The sequence below is a fragment of the Haliotis cracherodii genome, unplaced genomic scaffold (genome assembly GCF_022045235.1).
Source record: "Haliotis cracherodii isolate W230 unplaced genomic scaffold, xgHalCrac1.p SCAF_8, whole genome shotgun sequence".
Taxonomy (NCBI): Eukaryota; Metazoa; Mollusca; class Gastropoda; order Lepetellida; family Haliotidae; genus Haliotis; species Haliotis cracherodii.
Genome location: NW_027266341.1, coordinates 771,985 through 796,089, shown reverse-complemented (window position 1 = coordinate 796,089; position 24,105 = coordinate 771,985). Strand labels below are relative to the sequence as shown.

At 42.6% G+C, this 24,105-nt stretch overlaps 2 protein-coding genes across 3 annotated transcripts in view; one reads left to right on the top strand and one right to left on the bottom strand.

Annotated features, from left to right (window-relative positions):
- Positions 1–961: 961 nt before the first annotated feature.
- Positions 962–13,326, bottom strand: LOC139450087 (DNA-directed RNA polymerase I subunit RPA49-like). The gene is made up of 12 exons (XM_071231725.1): positions 13,164–13,326; positions 12,549–12,661; positions 10,495–10,565; positions 8,296–8,381; positions 7,776–7,828; positions 7,129–7,285; positions 6,308–6,394; positions 5,432–5,528; positions 4,327–4,466; positions 2,911–3,007; positions 1,991–2,113; positions 962–1,444 (listed from the first exon to the last, which is right to left on the bottom strand). Exons 1-12 carry the CDS (start codon positions 13,219–13,221, stop codon positions 1,285–1,287), a joined length of 1,242 nt encoding a protein of 413 aa, XP_071087826.1. The 5' UTR covers positions 13,222–13,326; the 3' UTR covers positions 962–1,284.
- Positions 13,327–13,572: 246 nt separating this feature from the next.
- LOC139449761 (uncharacterized) overlaps positions 13,573–24,105 on the top strand; it is a 59,817-nt gene continuing 49,284 nt past the window's right edge. For both annotated transcript variants that reach the window (XM_071231289.1, XM_071231287.1), the window contains exon 1: positions 13,573–13,678. The gene's annotated coding sequence lies outside the window, so the exon portion shown is untranslated. The remainder of the gene's footprint in view (positions 13,679–24,105) is intronic.

Below are 24,105 nucleotides of genomic sequence, written 5' to 3'. Positions count from 1 at the left end.
GTAGTGACAACACCAAACAATACAACCACCGTAGTTGTATATCTCCATGATAACAGACCTCACTGTACATCTAGGTTTGTGGGGACTGATACCTGTGTGAGATCAAATGTCCCATTTTTTTCCTTCATGGTTATATTTGAATATGACCAGAAACCTTCTCAATATAGTGAATACAGCAGTACATGGCTGTCCTGTGTCGTGCTATTGCCTAAAACCAAAATGACGTGACAAGTTGACTCTCTATATACAGTAGTGGTAGCAGTAGTTGTAGCCATAGTTGTAGCTGTAGCTGTAGTTGTCGTAGTTCTGGACATGAACTACCATAGTTTCTTGAGTATAGTGCGCACTTTTCCCCCAATAAAACACCCCCGTTCATTTAGCAAATTCGCTGAAGGGGTACGGTGTAATTTTTTTCTACGCATAATATTCATTTGTTTTATAAAAAATACTGAATCCGTTAGAGGGGGGTGCGCATTATACTTGGATGCCCACTATACTCAAGAAAATACGGTACTGTTTGTAGTGGTAGGTGTTGTGGTTGTCATGGTTGTTGATTAGTTTGTCGTGTAGTGTTATTGTTGTTGTTGTTGTGCTGTTGTTTTTTTGTAATAAATGTGTTAGTTATTGTAGTCGTGTAGTTGCAGTAGTTGAAATGGTCCTGCCAATGTGACTTTTGGTCAACATGGTCTGTGACATAAACTGCAAGGCATGTAAATTTAGAAATTATTATCTAACTTTTAACTCGACATGTATCAAAAGTATACAATATTTCCAAAGATTCCTTTAATCCATTGTCCCCGACATCCCACTGTTTCAAATCAAAAGGCAAGGGCAGAGTCAGACACAGACACAAACAATAAACCGTTGATCCAAATGAGAGGTCCGCCATGGCCACAGTGGCTGATCATCACAATAATACCTCTGACAACATACAAAACACAGGGCAATATCATCTGTACATTTATTCAGCAAATGGGTCACTGTACAAGTTCCGTGACAATGAGTGAGTGAGTTGGGTTTAACGCTGCTTTTAACAGTATTCCAGTTATATTGCGGTGTGTCAGCTTAATGTGGGAGGAAAGCCCGAAGTGATGCAGGTCTCAGACGTTAACCACTTCGGTGAAACCCATGACCACGGGTATGGTGCTGACAAACCTTGAAACATAATCAGGGTGAACCAGGATTCGAACCCACAATCATAGGGTTCTGGTGACGCAACTCTGCACAGCAAATGGAGGCACCTCAGACGACTGGGCCACCTGTGCCCCCTCCATGACAATGAGGTCACAGCTTCAAGTTCCTCTTCCGGCCGCCCCTCCTGGTGACGGGCTTGGACTCTGTGGGCAGCTTCAGGGGCAGCTTCAGCACCACCAGCGGCTCTCCCTGCTCCTTCTTCTTCTGGGACGCCACAGCGCAGCCGAGGGCGCGGTAGAACTGAGACACCCTGTAAATATCAACAGTTGAAACTCAATCAGAACTTGTAGATAAACAATAGCCTAAGGCTATACATTTCTTGTTAAGGTTGGTGAAAATGTTGGTACCTGATCAAACTGGGTAGCCATGGTAGGTGTGAAAACAAATTGTTCAGGTTAGTTGGTTACATTTCGAAAAACTAGAAAGTTGTTTGCAAGAAACAGAAGCAGCCTTGCCTCCATTTCTAGATGATCCCCAAAATCATTTCACACCACCATGACGTCCACTATGACCTCCTACGACATGTCCCTCGCCTCGCCACTCATGATGAGGAAGCAAAAGGTATTTCCAGTATTGTGACATGACTTCCAAGTCTAATGACAACGTAGTAAAACAGGGCTTTACAGAGGTACACATCAAGTTATTTTTTAAAACAGCAATGTTAGATCTTTGTAGTCATGTCTGTAAATTTTTCTGATCAATCAAAGATACAGCCCTGGAGTACAAATGAATAAACTTATTCTTATTTTACTTCCAATTGTAAAAACATGGCCAGGTACAGTGCAGAGCCTCCTACCTCCTGTCTGCCACTGCCAGGTCCTGCACCAACAGCGACGGGTCAAGTCTGGCGTGTTCTATGATCAGCGACACAGCAAGAATGTACAACAGCAGCTTGTCCTTCAAGCGAGCAGGGAAATATCTGCAGACAAGAACAGGAACTGATGACATGGATCATCTTCCCGAGGCAAGAGTGTCCACTAAGCTATACTGAAGTCTAGTTTTTACCCTTGCCTTTTCTGTGTGAACAGGCTCCCTTGGGCGAGGTCTATTACACAATCCGATAGTCCAACCAGAACATTTCACTAAATATTTTCAGGGTCTTTCCAAGTTTTCAGTCAAATTGTCCTAGTACTTTTATATTTTTAAGTGTAAACTTTGTTGAATTTTAACCAGAAATGTGGCTTATTGCAGTGACTGAGATGCTACTTGTAGGTGACCCCATCTAGATTGTCTGTAGGTGACCCCTGCTGAGTGTATCACGTGCAGTGCAGTGTTACTTGTTGCTGTGTAGTCCGTATGCCTCTGTTATTGTAAAGCAAAACGCTTCAGTAAAAAGTATTTTTGTGGTAGCAATCTGTCATCTAGATTGTCTGTCAGGTTTGTAATATTATTGATCAGGTAGTCTGCTGTGGTATTAGTCATCTTTGTGAAGCCATTGGTAATGAGACCAGCAATGAATGGACAGGTCATAACAAGGGACACAATTTGTGCCCTACATGGGGTGGCACCACAATCAAACTACGAAAAATAGGCTTGAAAGGACAAGGGTGAAAACCAGGCCTTGCTATAGGTTAGTGGACGCAGATGCTGACGCTGATGTCCCTGACTGAACCACTATCCTCCAGGACATCACTTGCAAAGAATATTTCGAACCAAAATAACAGGAAAATATTCCCAAATTTAAAAAACCCAAATGCTTCTTGAATCTGTAGCCACCTGGTTGCTTTCTGAGCCTTGTTGCCCACGGACATGGTAGTGAACTGGGACAACAGCTGCTTCTTCACGACCTCGGGCCACTCAGCAGGCAGACAGTCTGAAACACAGAGACGGACACTCAGCAGGCAGACAGTCTGAAACACAGAGACGGACACTCAGCAGGCAGACAGTCTGAAACACAGAGACGGACACTCAGCAGGCAGACAGTCTGAAACACAGAGACGGACACTCAGCAGGCAGACAGTCTGAAACACAGAGACGGACACTCAGCAGGCAGACAGTCTGAAACACAGAGACGGACACTCAGCAGGCAGACAGTCTGAAACACAGAGACGGACACTCAGCAGGCAGACAGCCTGAAACACAGAGACGGACACTCAGCAGTCAGACAGCCTGAAACACAGAGACAGACACTCAGCAGGCAGACAGTCTGAAACACAGAGACGGACACTCAGCAGGCAGACAGTCTGAAACACAGAGACGGACACTGAGCAGGCAGACGGTCTGAAACACAGAGACAGACACTGAGCAGGCAGACAGTCTGAAACACAGAGACAGACACTCAGCAGGCAGACAGCCTGAAACACAGAGACAGACACTCAGCAGGCAGACAGTCTGAAACACAGAGACGGACACTCAGCAGGCAGACAGCCTGAAACACAGAGACGGACACTCAGCAGTCAGACAGCCTGAAACACAGAGACAGACACTCAGCAGGCAGACAGTCTGAAACACAGAGACGGACACTCAGCAGGCAGACAGTCTGAAACACAGAGACGGACACTCAGCAGTCAGACAGCCTGAAACACAGAGACGGACACTCAGCAGGCAGACAGTCTGAAACACAGAGACGGACACTCAGCAGGCAGACAGTCTGAAACACAGAGACGGACACTCAGCAGGCAGACAGTCTGAAACACAGAGACGGACACTCAGCAGGCAGACAGTCTGAAACACAGAGACGGACACTCAGCAGGCAGACAGTCTGAAACACAGAGACGGACACTCAGCAGGCAGACAGTCTGAAACACAGAGACGGACACTCAGCAGGCAGACAGTCTGAAACACAGAGACGGACACTTGTGACGGTGCTGAGACCTGACACTCAGCAGGCAGACAGTCTGAAACACAGAGACGGACACTCAGCAGGCAGACAGTCTGAAACACAGAGACGGACACTTGTGACGGTCAGAGCCTTACAGCCACGTGTGCTGAGACCTGACACCAGATGGAGGGAGGTTAATAAGGAGATCAAGCCTGATATATACATTACATATGGAGGATGTCTGACAGCCAGTGACAAATACACTGCATGTCTTATTGATGGATATAGATATTATTACTATTTTCAAGAGTGGCTTACTTGCCCATGTTGAGAGAGACATCAACAGTTAGATAAAGCTAGCTTGAACTCACTGTGTTTCTTGAAGTTAGCTGGCTTGTACTTGTAGAGCGTCAACAAGTACTGCAGATACACCAGGCACTTCGCCTTCTGCCAGCGCCGGCCATCGTCAGATGGCATCACCTTCAACTGTTCCAGGATGTACCACGGGTACCTACACAGAGAATTGTGGGTAATACCTAGGGTACCTACAGAGGGAATTGTGGGTAATACCCAGGGTACCTACAGAGGGAATTGTGGGTAATACCCAGGGTACCTACAGAGGGAATTGTGGGTAATACCCAGGGTACCTACACAGGGAATTGTGGGTAATACCTAGGGTACCTACAGAGGGAATTGTGGGTAATACCTAGGGTACCTACACAGAGCCTTGATGGTAATACCCAGGGTACCTACACAGAGAATTGTGGGGGTTGCACAACACCAAAACAGCTGCCTGCACACTACCCCGTGGCCTGGTAGTTATCTAGGGAGGTCAGTAATCTTTCAATCCCTCTATTCTGCCTGTCTTGTAACTTCTTCTTTTTAACCTTAAAGTCTGAACATGCAATTCAATATGAACAATGTGCTAAACGAATCTCTCTCATTGCTTTTTTCCCCCTATTGGCTAAACAATTATGGTACCTGGGTTTTGTATAAGAATATAGAAAAAAACAGTATTGTACAACTCCTATTGCACCTATTAATGGTAATTCAGTTTTCAGTTCGTACTCTTGAAATGAGAACCGCTAATCTCTGCTGTAGTATAGTGTTAGTGGAAGGTTTGGTTTGATGTTTAACGCTTCACTCAGCAATATTTCAGCTATATGACGGTGGTCTGTAAATAAACGAGTCTGGACCAGACAATCCAGTGATTGATATCATGAGCATCGATCTACACAATTGGGATATGATAACATGCATCAACCAAGTCAGCGAGCCTCACCATCCAATCACGGCAAGCATGGATTGCTGAAGACCTATCCTAACCCAGATCCCCACGGGTCTGTTAGTGAAAGGTAACTAGCTCCCTGGCCAGTTTGATTTTGACTTGTGTCATTCACCGGTGTTGCACCATAGGTATATAAACAGAGCATTGTGGGTACTGCACGACAGGTATCTCAGCACACCAGAACTCACTCTTTCGTGTCCGTCCATTCAGCTAGCTGGGCCTGGGTACGTGTGAAGAACTTCTCAGCTGGAGATTTCAGAGCCGTCAACAGCTGAGGGGTTATCACTGAAATTACAACCAAGCCTGATCCATTTCACTACTACTAAAATATGTCAAGGGGAGGTAACTCCTGTATGACTCGCTGAGCCTGTAATTATTCCCTGGTGAAGCAGATGGAATTTTTCATTCCAAAATTTGATTCTTGCAATATTTCTAAAAATTTTGAATAAACTGAATAATTAAAGACATAAATAAATTACCGATTTATCTGACTGATATATCTTTGTGATGTATTTTACTCAGATATCTTACTGATATTTAGTACACGGGGGACAAGCATGGGTTGCTAAAGACCTATTCTACCCCGGATCTTCATGGGGGACAAACATGGGTTGCTGGAGACCTATTCTGACAGGAGACCTGATTGTAACTCACATACCTTAACATAGCCTCACGACAGTAGTAACACTTAGTGGTAAGATGATCGTAGCCCCATACTTTAACATAGCCTTACAACAGAATTAACACTAGGTAGTAAGATGATCGTAGCCCCATACTTCAACATAGCCTTACAACAGAATTAACACTAGGTAGTAAGATGATCGTAGCCCCATACTTCAACATAGCCTTACAACAGAATTAACACTAGGTAGTAAGATGATCGTAGCCCCATACTTTAACATAGCCTTACAACAGAATTAACACTTAGTGTGCTAAGACGATCATACCTCCCATACTTTAACCTTGCCTTATGACAGTAGTAACACTTAGTGGTAAGATGATCATAACTCTCATACATAACCTCTGGACAGTCGGACAGTCGCAGCCATGGGCTCGTCACTCACCTGCATCAGCTGTGTAAACATTTTCTGGACAATCAGCGTTGCGGTCATACGGTGGAAGGATGGTTTCCGATGAAGAAGGAATGGCAACTAAAAGATGTGAGTTCGTGTGAAAACATTGGGAGCCGAAAAATGTATTTATTTAGAGTTAACATATCATTTACTTATCCTAACTCAAACTAATTGCCTATCTCTCTCTATTTCCTGAAGGTAATGTTGTTTCCAGTGCATATGCGTTGGCCAGGGGTGCATTTGGGTGAGCTGTTTTTCTGGAACACAGTTCAGGAAGTTTCCACTACCTTTTAGAACTTAGAGAGAAATAAGCAATTAGTATGAGGCATGATAAGGTAAAATAACACTTTTACAATACACACAAGTCACTTTGGCTAATTTCCCATGTGTTTTTTGTTCACTGCAAATCTTCCCTTGGCTAGAGTGTTAACTGACTGTAACAAATCTATGCATAGTTCAATCAAACATCACATCTGGTTTATAAAACTGCCACACAGATTCCGGGCGATGGAAGGATTTGAATAGCATGAGTACTGTCAACAGATATTTTCCAGATCTTTTCATGTTATATTACAATGTAGAATTTGATTATCTATCAGATTGTCTTGTCTGAGCAGCACCATTTTGTTTCAAGCAGATGCAAGTGAAATGAATGGTGGAATCTGATTGGTCAATAGGAGGGACATAGGTGGTGGTGCTAAGATCGAGCCCAGAATTCCAGCCTAGTTCCACAAGGGTGGAAACTGGACTTTTATAGTCAGTTAACTCCCTTGCCTCAGAGAGATGTTCATCACATGACATGACACACCCACCTGGGGAGTCAAGTACGTCCGACTGAGTGACCGCATGTCCGATGGCATTGTCCATTGAGGTGTTGAAGGCTTCACCGGTCAACTCGTTAAACTTCTGTTTGGCTTTCACAGCTCGTTTCTTTTTTGTTGACCCGAAGGCTGCATTCAGTCGGTCATTCTGCACATGCACATTTGACGATAATGTCATTAGCAGTGTACACCCATTCCAGCAATAATTGCATTGAACTGGGAGTCTAACAGTGTTATAGAGCGACAACTGAGCTATATATGCTGTGGCCATGCTTGGATGGACGACATCTTGACCTCAACTTATATGATTTGTCAAAACTGAAGCTTAATTCTGTACCCTGATATGGTACGACCTTACAACATGCACAATGTAACATGTACAATGGATGGAGTTTGTAAATCTCATGAGTGTCTTATTGACATATACAACTCTAAAGAAGTTAAAGAACACTTCAAGCTTTTGACGAAAGTTAATCTGTGATGATGAAAAACTTGGAAGTTCCTTAACCTCTTTTGAGTAGTATATGTCAACATGCCCCCTTGTTAAGTGCACTAGAACTAACTTCTCTGCCAAGATGTGAGGTTGATACATAGTGTCGAATGAGCACCTGCCACAAACATGAATAAAATATTCTCACCTGCTGGACAAATGAGAGAGGGGTGTCAAATACAAGCTCTTCTTTCTTGCTATCTGTGGGTAGCAAAAAAGCTTAACTTTAGGTTGGGAAAGACAAAACATAAATAAATCATTATATATGATGACCTTCCACCTATTTATTTATTATAAATCATTTTCAGAAGGTAATTTAAAAAAAAAAAGAATTTAAAAAAAATAAAAATATTTTTTTTCCCCAGCAAGGCCCACTCAAGTGAACATGAAGATGCAGTCTCTTATCATAAGAAACCAATTGTGATATTTCAATACTGCAAGCATACACAAGAACTGTAACACCTTAATGCACATCACTGACAAAACGACCAGGTCAACCTCAGTTTAACAGGTCAGACTGACCCACCTTGATAACTAACAGGTCAGAAAACACCTTCTGAACAAAAAGGATTATGTCCTAAAAATAATATAATGCTGGTGTTAATATACACTATCTTTGGGCAATAGCTGTCTGATGCTACACTGCAGTGACTCCATGCCTTACTCACCTTCAAATGTCGGCTTCATGTGAAACATTTCGGCATCATGGATCGTCAGTTTCCCTGTTCTTGTGTCCAGACATCCCAAGTAGTACCTAGCATACACATGACACTCTGTCAGACATGCAACGTGGTGTTAGAATTATCTGTTAAAAACAGCAAAACCACCCACAGTGACATCTGTTAAAATCCTACAACACACCACAATTAGCATCTGCTACGTCAGCACTCTCAGTCATCATGACGATGCCAGAGGTAAGACATTTGATATGTGAAACCACGAAGTTGATTTTCCAGCTTTCAGATATACACATCTCAATGCTAAATCCCATACTCAATTTGTCATATTATTACAAAAAGTCCATGATAATAATAATTGAAAAACTGACACAATGGCCACAAAACCTGTTTAACATTGATATGACTCCAAGTTCATTTGTGTTATGAATTATCTCCCTTTCAGCATTTCAGATGGCTGTCAGTAACCAATAAAATTTCAATTCAACAGATGGTTTGCTTAAGTAGTCAGTCTTTTGACCGATAGAAATGCTAAGGAAGGCGTCACATGTTTCACAATTTCATAATTAAAAAGAAAATAGTAAGAATTAGTCCTACTTGCAGTATCGATTTAATAAAACAATGCACAGCCATCAAAAAGAGTAATTGAAATTCTGAGCAGCGTATGTCTTTGCCTCATACTTTCTATATTATAGGGAAACCATCAGGAGCTATAGTGACTTGGTCAAGCACTTTTCTTATCACGACGTTCATTGGCCAGATTGTATATATATTCCTCTACCACAACATCATGTGCCTTGGTCCACCCTCTACCACAACATTCTGGTGTCCCCCGTCGTGATATTGCTAAAAGCGGCATAAAACCATACTCACTCACTCTACCATGACATCATGTGCCTTGATCCACCCACTACGACATCATGTGCCTTGATCACCCTCTACCACATCATGTGCCTTGATCCACCTTTATCACGACATCATGTTCCTTGATCCACCCTCTACCATGACATCATGTGCCTTGATCCACCTTTATCACGACATCATGTTCCTTGACCCACCCTCTACCATGACATCATGTGCCTTGATCCACCCGCTACCACGACATCATGTGCCTTGACCCATCTTCTACCATGACATCATGTGCCTTGATCCACCCTCTACCACACCATGTGCCTTGACCCACCCTCTACCATGACATCATGTGCCTTGACCCACCTTCTACCATGACATCATGTGCCTTGATCTACCCTCTACCACACCATGTGCCTTGATCCACCCTCTACCATGACATCATGTGCCTTGACCCACCCTCTACCATGACATCATGTGCCTTGATCTACCCTCTACCACACCATGTGCCTTGACCCACCCTCTACCATCACATCATGTGCCTTGATCTACCCTCTACCACACCATGTGCCTTGATCTACCCTCTACCATGACATCGTGTGTCTTGATCCACCCTCTACCACGACTTTATGTGCCTTGACCCACCTTCTACCCTGACATCATGTGCCCTGATCCACCCTCTACAACAACATCATATGCCTTGACCCACCCTCTACCATGAAATCATATGCCTTGACCCACCCTCTACCACAAAATCATGTGCCTTGATCCACCCTCTACCACCACACCATGTGCCTTGACCCACCCTCTACCACCACACCATGAGCCTTGATCCACCCTCTACCACCACATCATGTGCCTTGATCCACCCTCTACCACCACACCATGTGCCTTGATCCACCCTCTACCACCACATCATGTGCCTTGATCCACCCTTTACCACACCATGTGCCTTGATCCACCCTCTTCCACAACACCATGTGCCTTGATCCACCCGCTACCACAACATCATGTGCCTTGATCCACCCTCTACCACCACACCATGTGCCTTGATCCACCCGCTACCACAACATCATGTGCCTTGATCCACCCTCTTCCACCACACCATGTGCCTTGATGCATCCGCTACCACAACATCATGTGCCTTGATCCACCCTCTTCCACAACACCATGTGCCTTGATCCACCCGCTACCACAACATCATGTGCCTTGATCCACCCTCTACCACCACACCATGTGCCTTGATCCACCCGCTACCACAACATCATGTGCCTTGATCCACCCTCCACCACACCATGTGCCTTGATCCACCCTCTACCACAACAATATGTTGTTACTCACTTGGATGCTGAGTCCTTAGTCTTGCTGTTGCTATGGCCGACATAAGACAGCTTCTCCTTGGCTGGTATTGTCTGACAAACAACAACAACAACCAAAAATAAACAAGGGATAATAAAAAAACTGATCAGGATTCTGTGTCATTGGATTGGAAAACTAATTTCTTCTGCCCACCTACAACACCAATGGGCGGGGCTCTCTAAATACAATGTTCATTCCTAATACAGGATATTTACCATCCCCAAACACACTTGCGTGATAACCTTTATATAAGAATGTGTAATGTGTAAATGTATAATGTAGGAATGAATCAGGGTTTTACTATTACATTTTAGAAATGTTTTAAGTTACTCTGTAATAACACTATGTATCTGTTTGTAGTAATATTGCTGCTATCAGATTGGTCTGCACAGTGTGTATATATATTCATTTATTTGTGGTGCAGATGTAGCTGTATTACTCGAGCAGAGGTCTGTGTCTGGACTGATGAACCCAGGTCCACACACTTGGTGGGTTTACTAGGTTTTATATAGATTTCTCATATATTGTATATTGTATGTAAACATGATAGTAAATGTATCATTGCACGTTTATGTTACTCTATTTATATGACATTCATATATATGTATATATGCAGGTTAAGTATGTTTATGATACAGGATTATTTAAGTGTTGATGTAATGTAAGTTTATCTATTAGCAGTTATAACATGATGTATAATATTTGATGTCAGCATATATTTATATTTTGTCTAATGAATGTTTTACAATTGTTTCAGGGTTTAATTCATCGGTAACTAACTTGGCTGTAACTGCCATCAACACCTGTGTCTGTCCTCCATGTCATGAAGCAGTCTCAGTTTCATACACAATGGAAGGACATCCAACTACCCTGGTCTGGTGACAAGTAGCCGTTGTGAACACAGATACAAGTCCTTAATAATATGACTAGAATTGAAATATCGGTACATCGGTACAAATGCTATTAGGTATATCTAACCACAAAAAAAATTTCAGCATACAAAATGTATCAAAACCCATTGTCATGATGAGTGGTTGCGTGCACCACTTAAGACTATATATACATGTTCCTATTCCTACTTGACTCCTGATGTATATATTTATCATATAATGGGTAGGTTTCTCGGCAGGATAAAGCCAACGGATAAAAACGATATTCGTTGAGATAGAGATAGAGATGCAAATATCGAAGGTCAAGTAGGACTACTTTCACTGTTTATAAACAAACATGGCGTTGCCCTCGTCATTCGGCGATCGAGTCAGAATTGAACATCGGGAATCTGGATAAACTACAGGGATAATTGCTATCATTATCAAAAGAACAGTCTAATACACTGAAAATCAGTGTCTAACTGTGATGTAGCTAAGGAATTTTATAAGTTTTGGCAACTTTGGAGATATAAATTTCGAAACAATTTTGCGAAGGTACGAGGCCTAGCCAAGCGGGATCTGTAGCCATATCTGTGCTTGTTGACCTCTGCAGCTTGAAACCTTCTCCACAAATTAAAATAGTTGGATTTGGCCGAAATGTTTGAATTGTTACCTTGTTTCGTTTTGTCGCTGTGTGTACATCTGACTACACTTCTTGTTTTTGACAGGCCTACTTTCAAAAACGTTGTAGATATCGCTGCAATGAAATTGCATCACAATGCTTTGCAGACCATTGTGATGTCATTGGTTATCATGACGTCACAGTCAAATGACATCACTAATGGCTCTGCTACTGAAGCTGTTAGCAGTATCTTTTACACTAACACACTGGTTTTTATTGTCTACAAACTGAAACAGTTGGAAGAATGATCTTGGATGATAAATAAAATCTCACCCTTGTGTCTTTTGATATCAAATATATCAACACTCAGATTTTTTCCACTTTTATCAACTCGTGTTTATATATTTGATATCAAAAGAAAGGTGAGATTCTCTATCTGTTCCCAGCAATGTGATCCAGTGACAGGGTGTTGGCAGGTTGCCTTAAACCAAGACTGTCCTGTTCAGATGGCTTACAAATAGGGATATCAACATGGCAAGTCTCACCAAGATCTTCTGTGTTGCCTCCCTTGACTGGGAGTCTCTGTCTGCCATCTCTCTGTAGCTGTAGTGAAGCTTCTTAAACATCCCCTTCTTTAGGTGGACATGCTCAAACTTGGCTATAAAAAAACAGTAATTTACCTTCAATAATACAAATACTATAAGTCTGGAAAGTATCCATTGTGACATTGATTAAAACGTTTTTAAAAGCTTAAAAGTGTACACATGTGTGTGTGTCTGTGCTAAAGTGTTTGATTGTCACACTGAAGACATGGGTTTAATTCACCACATGGCTACAATGAGTGATGCCCATTTATGGTGTGATATTCCTGGAATATTGGGAAAACTACTAAAAGCGACGTAAAACCCAACTCACTCATTCAATAACATTGCAAGATGATCACAGAACGGCGCCAATAATTGGAGACAAAATGGTAAATGTTTCACAGCTGATATATCGTAAATAAGTGTTTGTTTTACCGAATGCGGTAAGAGACATACTCCGATTGATGTATATAACTTCGAGTGACTTTATTTCCCAGATCCGCGGACCTGTTGACTGTGATCACAGACTTACAGGCAACTGTGAGAGCTGCAATGACCATTTCAAAACTCGCTCACCAGCTATGATTTTCGTCGAAGGTTTTCCATCTTGTGGCCGTACCAGTCTCGCCTCCATAGTGTGCCTCTTCTAATAAATGTAGCCGGTAAAAAAAAATAACAACATTTAACTCGTCAGCAATTGCACATGCTGATACCGACTCGACTGCACGTGGAGCAAAATCAAAACATTCAGCGCGATGTTCTCTATATGTAATTTGTTGGGACTTTATAAAATATGTTATAACTTTGCTTATATAACTATTCATGTTTGAATTATGTTCATGTAGACTAGATGCTTTAGTGGACAAAAATCTCAGAAATATATGCATTCAATGTGGAAAAAAATGTTTTCTTTATTTTAGGACATCATGCTTTAGAAACGGAACTACTCTTCTGCCCCCTGTCGTAAATAACGGAGAGGTAACTCTCAATGACTAACGTTTGACAGGTGCGCGATAGATCGATACAGGCGGTGTGAGAGGCATATTGACTTTTACCAGGTGCTGGAAACCATCAACAGCTGTTGTCGTCAGGTAAGTTTTTCTATCAGAAATGACACATTGCCTTTTACGAGATATTTGATAGGAATGTATGTTGTAGACATAACTATACATACCCATATGGATTGCTGAAGCGGCGCACAGAGCGTTGCCGTTGGCGTAACCGCTGTTACTAGTGTGCACATTAACTTCATCTAGAATCTACTTGCTGTGAAAAGTGTACTCGTTTTGAAGTTCAAGGTAAATGGGAAAAGAGTGGAGGATGGTTACACAAGCAAGGACGTTATGTTTAATTGTAGACTTCAAATCAATTATAGTATTTGCCTTTCGTCACTGGTATTGTCGCAGCGACCACGTCAGTCGATCTATAGTCATAAATAATTCATCATATTTCTGTTTACATGTATTGGTCACGTTGATAAGATAGTTGTCTGGTGTTGATGCATTAAAAATAAGGAGTATCCATATACAAAATATGTCATGAACGATGTCCCACATGCAACATGACAATGGACATTTTAACACTGGTCAGTAAATGTGCTACAACATGCATAGTTGTACATGACAGTGAATTATTCATCTCAGTAACTATACTCTGAAATGCAGTTTGTATACATTCAGCAGTAAAAGTATAGAACCTAAACTTACTAACTTGATCCAGATGAACATAGTCAAAATATTTGTGAATGAAATTCAATAACCCTGTTTCTTTTTGCTGAAACTAAAGTCTCTCTGGACTATATTTTGAATGCATATCAATATGTTTAACATGTCAGTAATTTAGAGATTGGGTTCTTCCTCAATTGCTGAGAAACCAAAGTAATTAACTAATTAAGTAAAATTACAAATCATATGTGGTTGTGTATGTTGTGTTGTGTTGTGTATCATATGTATGCTTGTAATGTTGTGTCTGTAGAATTTACCCACCAGTATATGCATGGGTCTGTCATTGATATATCTCACAATATACAGTGGAAAGTGGGACTCCTGACAGTGATACTGTCTAGATATTTATGGTTGAAATATTGATAAAAAATATTTTTTTCCCTTTGAATGGTGGTCCTTTTGAATGTGTGAATCAGTGGGACTAAGTGGGAGCGAGGTCTGTGTGGCCAGACTAGTGGGGTGTGAGTCTTGTTGTCAGAAGTCAGGGTCTGTGTGGCCAGACTAGTGGGGTGTGAGTCTTGTTGTCAGAAGTCAGGGTCTGTGTGGCCAGACTAGTGGGGTGTGAGTCTTGTTGTCAGAAGTCAGGGTCTGTGTGGCCAGATTAGTGGGGTGTGAGTCTTGTTGTCAGAAGTCAGGGTCTGTGTGGCCAGACTAGTGGGGTGTGAGTCTTGTTGTCAGAAGTCAGGGTCTGTGTGGCCAGATTAGAGGGGTGTGAGTCTTGTTGTCAGAAGTCAGGGTCTGTGTGGCCAGACTAGTGGGGTGTGAGTCTTGTTGTCAGAAGTCAGGGTCTGTGTGGCCAGATTAGAGGGGTGTGAGTCTTGTTGTCAGAAGTCAGGGTCTGTGTGGCTAGATTAGAGGGATGTGAGTCTTGTTGTCAGAAGTCAGGGTCTGTGTAGCGAGATTAGAGGGATGTCTGTCTTGTTGTCAGAAGTCAGGGTCTGGTTGGCTAGATTAGAGGAGTGTGAGTCTTGTTGTCAGAAGTCAGGGTCTGTGTGGCTAGATTAGAGGGATGTGAGTCTTGTTGTCAGAAGTCAGGGTCTGTGTGGCCAGACTAGTGGGGTGTGAGTCTTGTTGTCAGAAGTCAGGGTCTGTGTGGCCAGACTAGTGGGGTGTGAGTCTTGTTGTCAGAAGTCAGGGTCTGTGTGGCCAGATTAGTGGGGTGTGAGTCTTGTTGTCAGAAGTCAGGGTCTGTGTGGCCAGACTAGTGGGGTGTGAGTCTTGTTGTCAGAAGTCAGGGTCTGTGTGGCCAGATTAGAGGGATGTGAGTCTTGTTGTCAGAAGTCAGGGTCTGTGTAGCTAGATTAGAGGGATGTGAGTCTTGTTGTCAGAAGTCAGGGTCTGTGTAGCGAGATTAGAGGGATGTCTGTCTTGTTGTCAGAAGTCAGGGTCTGGTTGGCTAGATTAGAGGAGTGTGAGTCTTGTTGTCAGAAGTCAGGGTCTGTGTGGCTAGATTAGAGGGATGTGAGTCTTGTTGTCAGAAGTCAGGGTCTGTGTAGCGAGATTAGAGGGATGTGAGTCTTGTTGTCAGAAGTCAGGGTCTGTGTAGCGAGATTAGAGGGATGTGTGTCTTGTTGTCAGAAGTCAGGGTCTGGTTGGCTAGATTAGAGGAGTGTGAGTCTTGTTGTCAGAAGTCAGGGTCTGTGTAGCGAGATTAGAGGGATGTGAGTCTTGTTGTCAGAAGTCAGGGTCTGGTTGGCTAGATTAGAGGGATGTGAGTCTTGTTGTCAGAAGTCAGGGTCTGTGTGGCCAGACTAGTGGGGTGTGAGTCTTGTTGTCAGAAGTCAGGGTCTGTGTGGCCAGACTAGTGGGGTGTGAGTCTTGTTGTCAGAAGTCAGGGTCTGTGTGGCCAGACTAGTGGGGTGTGAGTCTTGTTGTCAGAAGTCAGGGTCTGTGTGGCCAGACTAGTGGGGTGTGAGTCTTGTTGTCAGAAGTCAGGGTCTGTGTGGCCAGACTAGTGGGGTGTGAGTCTTGTTGTCAGAAGTCAGGGTCTGTGTGGCCAGACTAGTGGGGTGTGAGTCTTGTTGTCAGAAGTCAGGGTCTGTGTGGCCAGACTAGTGGGGTGTGAGTCTTGTTGTCAGAAGTCAGGGTCTGTGTGGCCAGATTAGAGGGGTGTGAGTCTTGTTGTCAGAAGTCAGGGTCTGTGTGGCCAGATTAGAGGGGTGTGAGTCTTGTTGTCAGAAGTCAGGGTCTGTGTAGCTAGATTAGAGGAGTGTGAGTCTTGTTGTCAGAAGTCAGGGTCTGTGTGGCTAGATTAGAGGGGTGTGAGTCTAGTTGTCAGAAGTCAGGGTCTGTGTGGCTAGATTAGAGGGATGTCTGTCTTGTTGTCAGAAGTCAGGGTCTGTGTGGCCAGACTAGTGGGGTGTGAGTCTTGTTGTCAGAAGCCAGGATCTGTGTAGCTATATTAGAAGGGTGTGAGTCTAGTTGTCAGAAGCCAGGATCTGTGTAGCCAGATTAGAGGGATGTGAAAATCACATCATATATCTTGTGTATCATATCTGTGTTCTATTGGGTAACCCCTAACTTCTAGCTCCAATAACTTACAAGCCTTATTAAAATGTCATGAAACTAACTTACTGTCCAGTCAAATTACACAGAAGAGCGTGATAGCAATCCTGGTCTAAGTTGGGAGAGGTTGTGGTGGTGACATCACTTTGGTGATGATTGAATGCTGAGTATTTATCATAATAGAAATTACCAGTCTTCAATTACAGCTATGATATGGGGTGAATTGACTTATATATAACAGTTCTAAATTTCTGGACTTGTTTTAACATTTATCAAATTTGTATTGTTTGATGCCAAGTTCAACATGATGCTGTAGACACATTAGAGGATCAAAGTCTAGACTTAGTGGTAATGAAAAACACTTGAATCGCCCAACATGTCCATGTTGGAAGCATGCTGTTTGCTTGGTCCCTTGCGTTGACAGACAACAGTTAGATTATGAGAGCCGAGCTGGATACTGTAACAGTAAGTACAGGGCTGGACAAGGGGACTAGAGCACTCACAAATGGGGGGCATTATTTTTTCACATGGGTCATTGATGAGTCTGTCGTGGTAATTTGAAGCAGGGGGTAATGTGTTGCTTGAAGGTATCGGTAACATGAAGCTGTGAGTTGTTCAGCATGAAATGAGCTCTGTGTTCTGCATCTTGTTGGTCATGTGTCTATTCAGTATATTCACTTGAAAACTGCAAAATGGCTGTCAGAATGCAGTACTCTTTCATATCTTTGGCAAGGCCAAATGTTCCAAATCAGTGACATCAAAATATCCTAACTTCATGTCAACTTTCAACATGTTCAAACCCTGTATGGATTCTTGTGATAAGTAAATGAGGCAACTGTATGGATTTTGTGGTCAGACTCGGTGACTTCACTGATTTCCTGCCATTGTATCCGACACTGTGATGTTGCTCATGACATCTGTCACTTGTTTGTCTGGTCTGACCGATTATTTACAGGCCATGTCATATAGCTTGTAATTCATGGAGTGCTGCGTTATACAACCAGCACAAATAACCATCTTCCTGTTCAGTGCATCAAGGGGGATAACTCAATCTGTGGCTGGCAGGGTCAGGTGGTGATGAACTCTCATTCTGGGAAGCGTGTGATGAGGGGCTTTGTGAAGCTCATGAAATACAGGGATGTGAAATCTCCACGGAAACGCGGAAAATAGCATTTTTCAAAAGAGTAGTCCTTGGAAAAAAAACATCTTCCTCGTAAAAATATAATCAAAGATTAAAAATAAACACTCCGAAAAATATGATCGAAAACTGGACAACCGTCGCGGATTGTCCTGTTTTCGTTCAGAGCTTTCAGCATCATAGGTTTTCGGACATCATACGTTTTCTATCACGAATACTTGCACTATAACGTGGGGTGTGGCGTCACACAGAAATTGTAAATACTCAGAGTCAGCTGATGGCTTGTTTTTAAGATAATGTTGTCTTTTAGCCTGTAAGTGTATGAGTTGTTTTACAGTTGTTCATGTGATTAGTGAGAAAACTATGAATGTTTCTTCAGCGTCCAAAACCCCATAACATGGGAAAGTATGTTGAACTAATGTCTTATGTTTGCAATGGAGTTTTATTTTTTTCAACAAAAGGTAAGTAAGTAAAGGTAAAAAAAAATTTCAAAGACATTGCATGCTTGTGACAGTTGTCCTTGTGTCTGGGGAATGGGGGTTGAGGTTTATGGCAGTATTGCTCCCAGACCTGGCGGGTAGCCAGGTGCTCAGAAGCTGTGCCCGAATTTTTAAAGGTACTGATTTAACTTCGAAATTTTACTGCATTTGCCATCTTGTTTACTTGACTTATTGACTTTTGCCATTGACTTATTATATTTCTAGGTGTGAATGTTGTCCAAACTGCACGAAATTGCTTAAAATGCAATCAAATGTTTAAACCCCCCTAGACGTTTCCTCTTTTTTCAGGAAAACCTGCTCACATCCATGCAAATAACCTGAACTACCTGATTGAAAACATGAACAGATTTGGAAAATATCTGTCAACGCCCATTTGATGGTATACATGTTTTGCAAATCCTGCAATTGATTGAAATCTGCACATTGATATCCATACTTTTTATGAAGCTGATGCCTGATGGTCATTGTAGCTTGTTATACTATGCATAGACTCGTTAGTCCAGCCAAATGATACTCTGGAACTCTGGATTTCCAGTCATATTCGGCAAGAGTGGAAACTGCACTTTTATTGCCAGCTAACTCTCTTTTCTCAGGGAAATAGATGAGAGTGTACAGGCTACAGGGTCACCGACATTACTTAACGGAAGGGCTAGAATTGTATAGTGGTCCTGGACGGGTTAGACTTGTATACTGGTCCTGGACGGGTTAGACTTGTATACTGGTCCTGGAGGGGTTAGACTTGTATACTGGTCCTTGAGGGGTTAGACTTGTATACGGGTCCTGGACGGGTTAGACTTGTATACTGGTCCTGGATCGGTTAGACTTGTATACTGGTCCTGGATGGGTTAGACTTGTATACGGGTCCTGGACGGGTTAGACTTGTATACTGGTCCTGGAGGGGTTAGACTTGTATACTGGTCCTGGACGGGTTAGACTTGTATACTGGTCCTGGATGGGTTAGACTTGTATACGGGTCCTGGACGGGTTAGACTTGTATACGGGTCCTGGACGGGTTAGACTTGTATACGGGTCTTGGACGGGCTAGACTTGTATACGGGTCCTGGACGGGCTAGACTTGTATACTGGTCCTGGACGGGTTAGACTTGTATACTGGTCCTGGATGGGTTAGACTTGTATACGGGTCCTGGACGGGTTAGACTTGTATACGGGTCCTGGACGGGTTAGACTTGTATACGGGTCCTGGATGGGCTAGACTTGTATACGGGTCCTGGACGGGTTAGACTTGTATACGGGTCCTGGACGGGTTAGACTTGTATACGGGTCCTGGACGGGTTAGACTTGTATACGGGTCCTGGACGGGCTAGACTTGTATACGGGTCCTGGACGGGGTAGACTTGTATACGGGTCCTGGACGGGTTAGACTTGTATACGGGTCCTGGACGGGTTAGACTTGTATACGGGTCCTGGACGGGGTAGACTTGTATACGGGTCCTGGACGGGTTATACTTGTATACTGGTCCTGGATGGGTTAGACTTGTATACGGGTCCTGGACGGGTTATAATTGTATACTGGTCCTGGATGGGTTAGACTTGTATACGGGTCCTGGACGGGTTAGACTTGTATACGGGTCCTGGACGGGTTAGACTTGTATACGGGTCCTGGACGGGTTAGACTTGTATACGGGTCCTGGACGGGCTAGACTTGTATACGGGTCCTGGACGGGGTAGACTTGTATACGGGTCCTGGACGGGTTAGTCTTGTATATGGGTCCTGGACGGGTTAGACTTGTATACGGGTCCTGGACGGGTTAGACTTGTATACGGGACCTGGATGGGTTAGACTTGTATACGGGTCCTGGACGGGCTAGACTTGTATACGGGTCCTGGATGGGCTAGACATGTATACGGGTCCTGGACGGGTTAGACTTGTATACTGGTCCTGGACGGGTTAGACTTGTATACGGGTCCTGGACGGGGTAGACTTGTATACGGGTCCTGGACGGGTTAGACTTGTATACTGGTCCTGGATGGGTTAGACTTGTATACGGGTCCTGGACGGGTTATAATTGTATACTGGTCCTGGATGGGTTAGACTTGTATACTGGTCCTGGACGGGTTAGACTTGTATACGGGTCCTGGACGGGTTAGACTTGTATACGGGTCCTGGACGGGTTAGACTTGTATACTGGTCCTGGACGGGTTATACTTGTATACTGGTCCTGGAGGGGTTAGACTTGTATACGGGTCCTGGACGGGTTAGACTTGTATACGGGTCCTGGACGGGTTAGACTTGTATACGGGTCCTGGACGGGTTAGACTTGTATACTGGTCCTGGACAGGTTAGACTTGTATACGGGTCCTGGACGGGGTAGACTTGTATACGGGTCCTGGACGGGTTAGACTTGTATACGGGTCCTGGACGGGGTAGACTTGTATACGGGTCCTGGACGGGTTAGACTTGTATACGGGTCCTGGACGGGTTAGACTTGTATACGGGTCCTGGACGGGTTAGACTTGTATACGGGTCCTGGACGGGTTAGACTTGTATACGGGTCCTGGACGGGTTAGACTTGTATACGGGTCCTGGACGGGGTAGACTTGTATACGGGTCCTGGACGGGGTAGACTTGTATACTGGTCCCTTGACCTGGGGGTGCAACAATACATCGGTGCACCGGTGCACTGTGAGTTTTCATGTGCGAAACGTTTTTCTCTGTATCAATACATGATGATACACTTGCTGAAATATATTACTTCCTACTCGTTAAATGACCCCTGGCGTTTTTGTCAGATATAGCAAAATGTGTCGTAATTAGCGTTTCAAGTTCACTACTAAATATAGCTACTTTGAACATGTGTCTACAGCTAGCTTTTCCTTTTGAACTGCTCTGAAATATTCATTGTCAAGACGTTTTAATGCAATTTGATGTAAATATGCATATGACGATACGTATCATTTCGTCTTGTTTCTCCCCGAGCTGGAACCATTGATTTTTGTGTCTCTTCAGCAGTTTTTCTCAGTTGTTCCACAATTGTTTGAATCACTACCTGAATGACGGCCTGGGCCAAAGTTTCAAAGTGAATTCATATTTGTTTCATGGCTCACATTTAAGACAAAAAAGCCTTGAACATTTTGAAACAATGCTTACATGGCTTATACCAGACGAGTTTGCTACTAATTTAATGGACATTTATGAAAAAGTAATTAAGAACAAAAGTTTGAGTTAAATATGACCATGCTTACATGGCTTATACCAGACGAGTTTGCTACTAATTTAATGGACATTTATGAAAAAGTAATTAAGAACAAAAGTTTGAGTTAAATAGAAACAGTTTATATTCTGAAATATGCTTTTGGTTTTCTGAAATTTATCTAAAGAGGATTTCTTTAATGAAATTAACTTCAAATGAACCCATGTAAATTGTTTTTTGGACTTTTCTACCTATCTTTACATATAGATCAAGGATATCATTTAAAAATGAAACAAGATTCAGTCCATTCTTACTTGGGTATTTTGCTTGCGAATAGCTGCAATATTGCTGATTTGACGTTAAGCAATAATCACTGACGCCATACTTTCTTTGTTGCTAGGCAACATACATGCTGTACGCCACAAAGCCACTTACATGATCTGCATATGTCATGTTTGCTCTGGTCTAACGGTGGTCATGTTTGCTCTGGTCTAACGGTGGTCATGTTTGCTCTGGTCTAACGGTGGTCATGTTTGCTCTGGTCTAACAGTGGTCATGTTTGCTCTGGTCTAACGGTGGTCATGTTTGCTCTGGTCTAACGGTGGTCATGTTTGATCATGTTTGCACACACACCGGACTGCACCCATGCTGGCCTCCATGAGGAAGTGTGCCTTAGTATTGACTGTGTGTTTCATATGCTGTGACTGAGAAAGTGTCATACCTCTGTTATAGCACGATCAGTTTCTGTGTGATGTATCCATTGCATTGTCAGCTGATGTGGGATACACAGTTTATAACATTGTCAGCTGATGTGGGATACACCGTTTATAACATTGCCATCTGATGTGAGATACACAGTTTATAACATTGTCAGCTGATGTGAGATAGACAGTTTATAACATTGTCAGCTGATGTGGGATACACAGTTTATAACATTGTCAGCTGATGTAGGATACACAGTATATAACATTGTCATCTGATGTGAGATACACAGTTTATAACATTGTCAGCTGATGTTGGATACACAGTATACAACATTGTCATCTGATGTGAGATAGACAGTTTATAACATTGTCAGCTGATGTGGGATACACAGTTTATAACATTATCAGTTGATGTGAGATAGACAGTTTATAACATTGTCAGCTGATGTGAGATAGACAGTTTATAACATTGTCAGCTGATGTGGGATACACAGTGTATAACATTATCAGTTGATGTGAGATAGACAGTTTATAACATTGTCAGCTGATGTGAGATAGACAGTTTATAACATTGTCAGCTGATGTGGGATACACAGTTTATAACATTATCAGTTGATGTGAGATACACAGTTTATAACATTGTCATCTGATGTGAGATACACAATTTATAACATTGTCATCTGATGTGAGATAGACAGTTTATAACATTGTCAGCTGATGTGGGATATACAGTTTATAACATTGTCAGCTGATGTGGGATACACAGTTTATAACATTGTCATCTGATGTGAGATAGACAGTTTATAACATTGTCATCTGATGTGGGATACACAGTTTATAACATTGTCATCTGATGTGGGATACACAGTTTATAACATTGTCATCTGATGTGAGATAGACAGTTTATAACATTGTCAGCTGATGTGGAATACACGGTATATAACATTGTCATCTGTGGGATACACAGTTGATAACATTGTCAGCTGATGTGGGATACACAGTTTATAACATTGTCATCTGTGGGATACACAGTTTATAACATTGTCAGCTGATGTGGGATACACAGTTTACAACATTGTCAGCTGATGTGGGATACACAGTTTATAACATTGTCAGCTGATGTGGGATACACAGTTTATAACATTGTCAGCTGATGTGGGATACACAGTATATAACATTGTCATCTGTGGGATACACAGTTTATAACATTGTCAGCTGATGTGGGATACACAGTTTATAACATTGTCAGCTGATGTGAGATACACAGTTTATAACATTGTCATCTGATGTGAGATACACAGTATATAACATTGTCAGCTGTGGGATACACAGTTTATAACATTGTCATCTGATGTGGGATACACAGTATATAACATTGTCAGCTGTTGTAAGATACACAGTTTATAACATTGTCATCTGTGGGATACACATTTTATATAATGTGGGATATTTGTCAGTATTAATTCCTAAAGCTGCACTGAAGTTGTCAGTTGTTTACATGTTATCAGTGAGAGGCTTCTGAGTAGGATGTTGGTGTAGTGAGACTGGTAGCTGTGTTCTGTCCTGGAGTAGCAACCATGTTGGGAGAGTGTCTACCAGGTAACTGGGTTGTATGCATAATGTGACAAATCACCTTCTAACTGCTCGTCACTCCCGTGTTTCCACTGTACAGACAACAGTGGCAGTCAGTGGAGGCCGACAACTTGGTACAGGAAGCATAAGGGGAATATTGATCTGTGGCCATCTGGCTGTGGTTTAATTGATGAGAAATGTGTTGTCAAACATAACCTGTTTT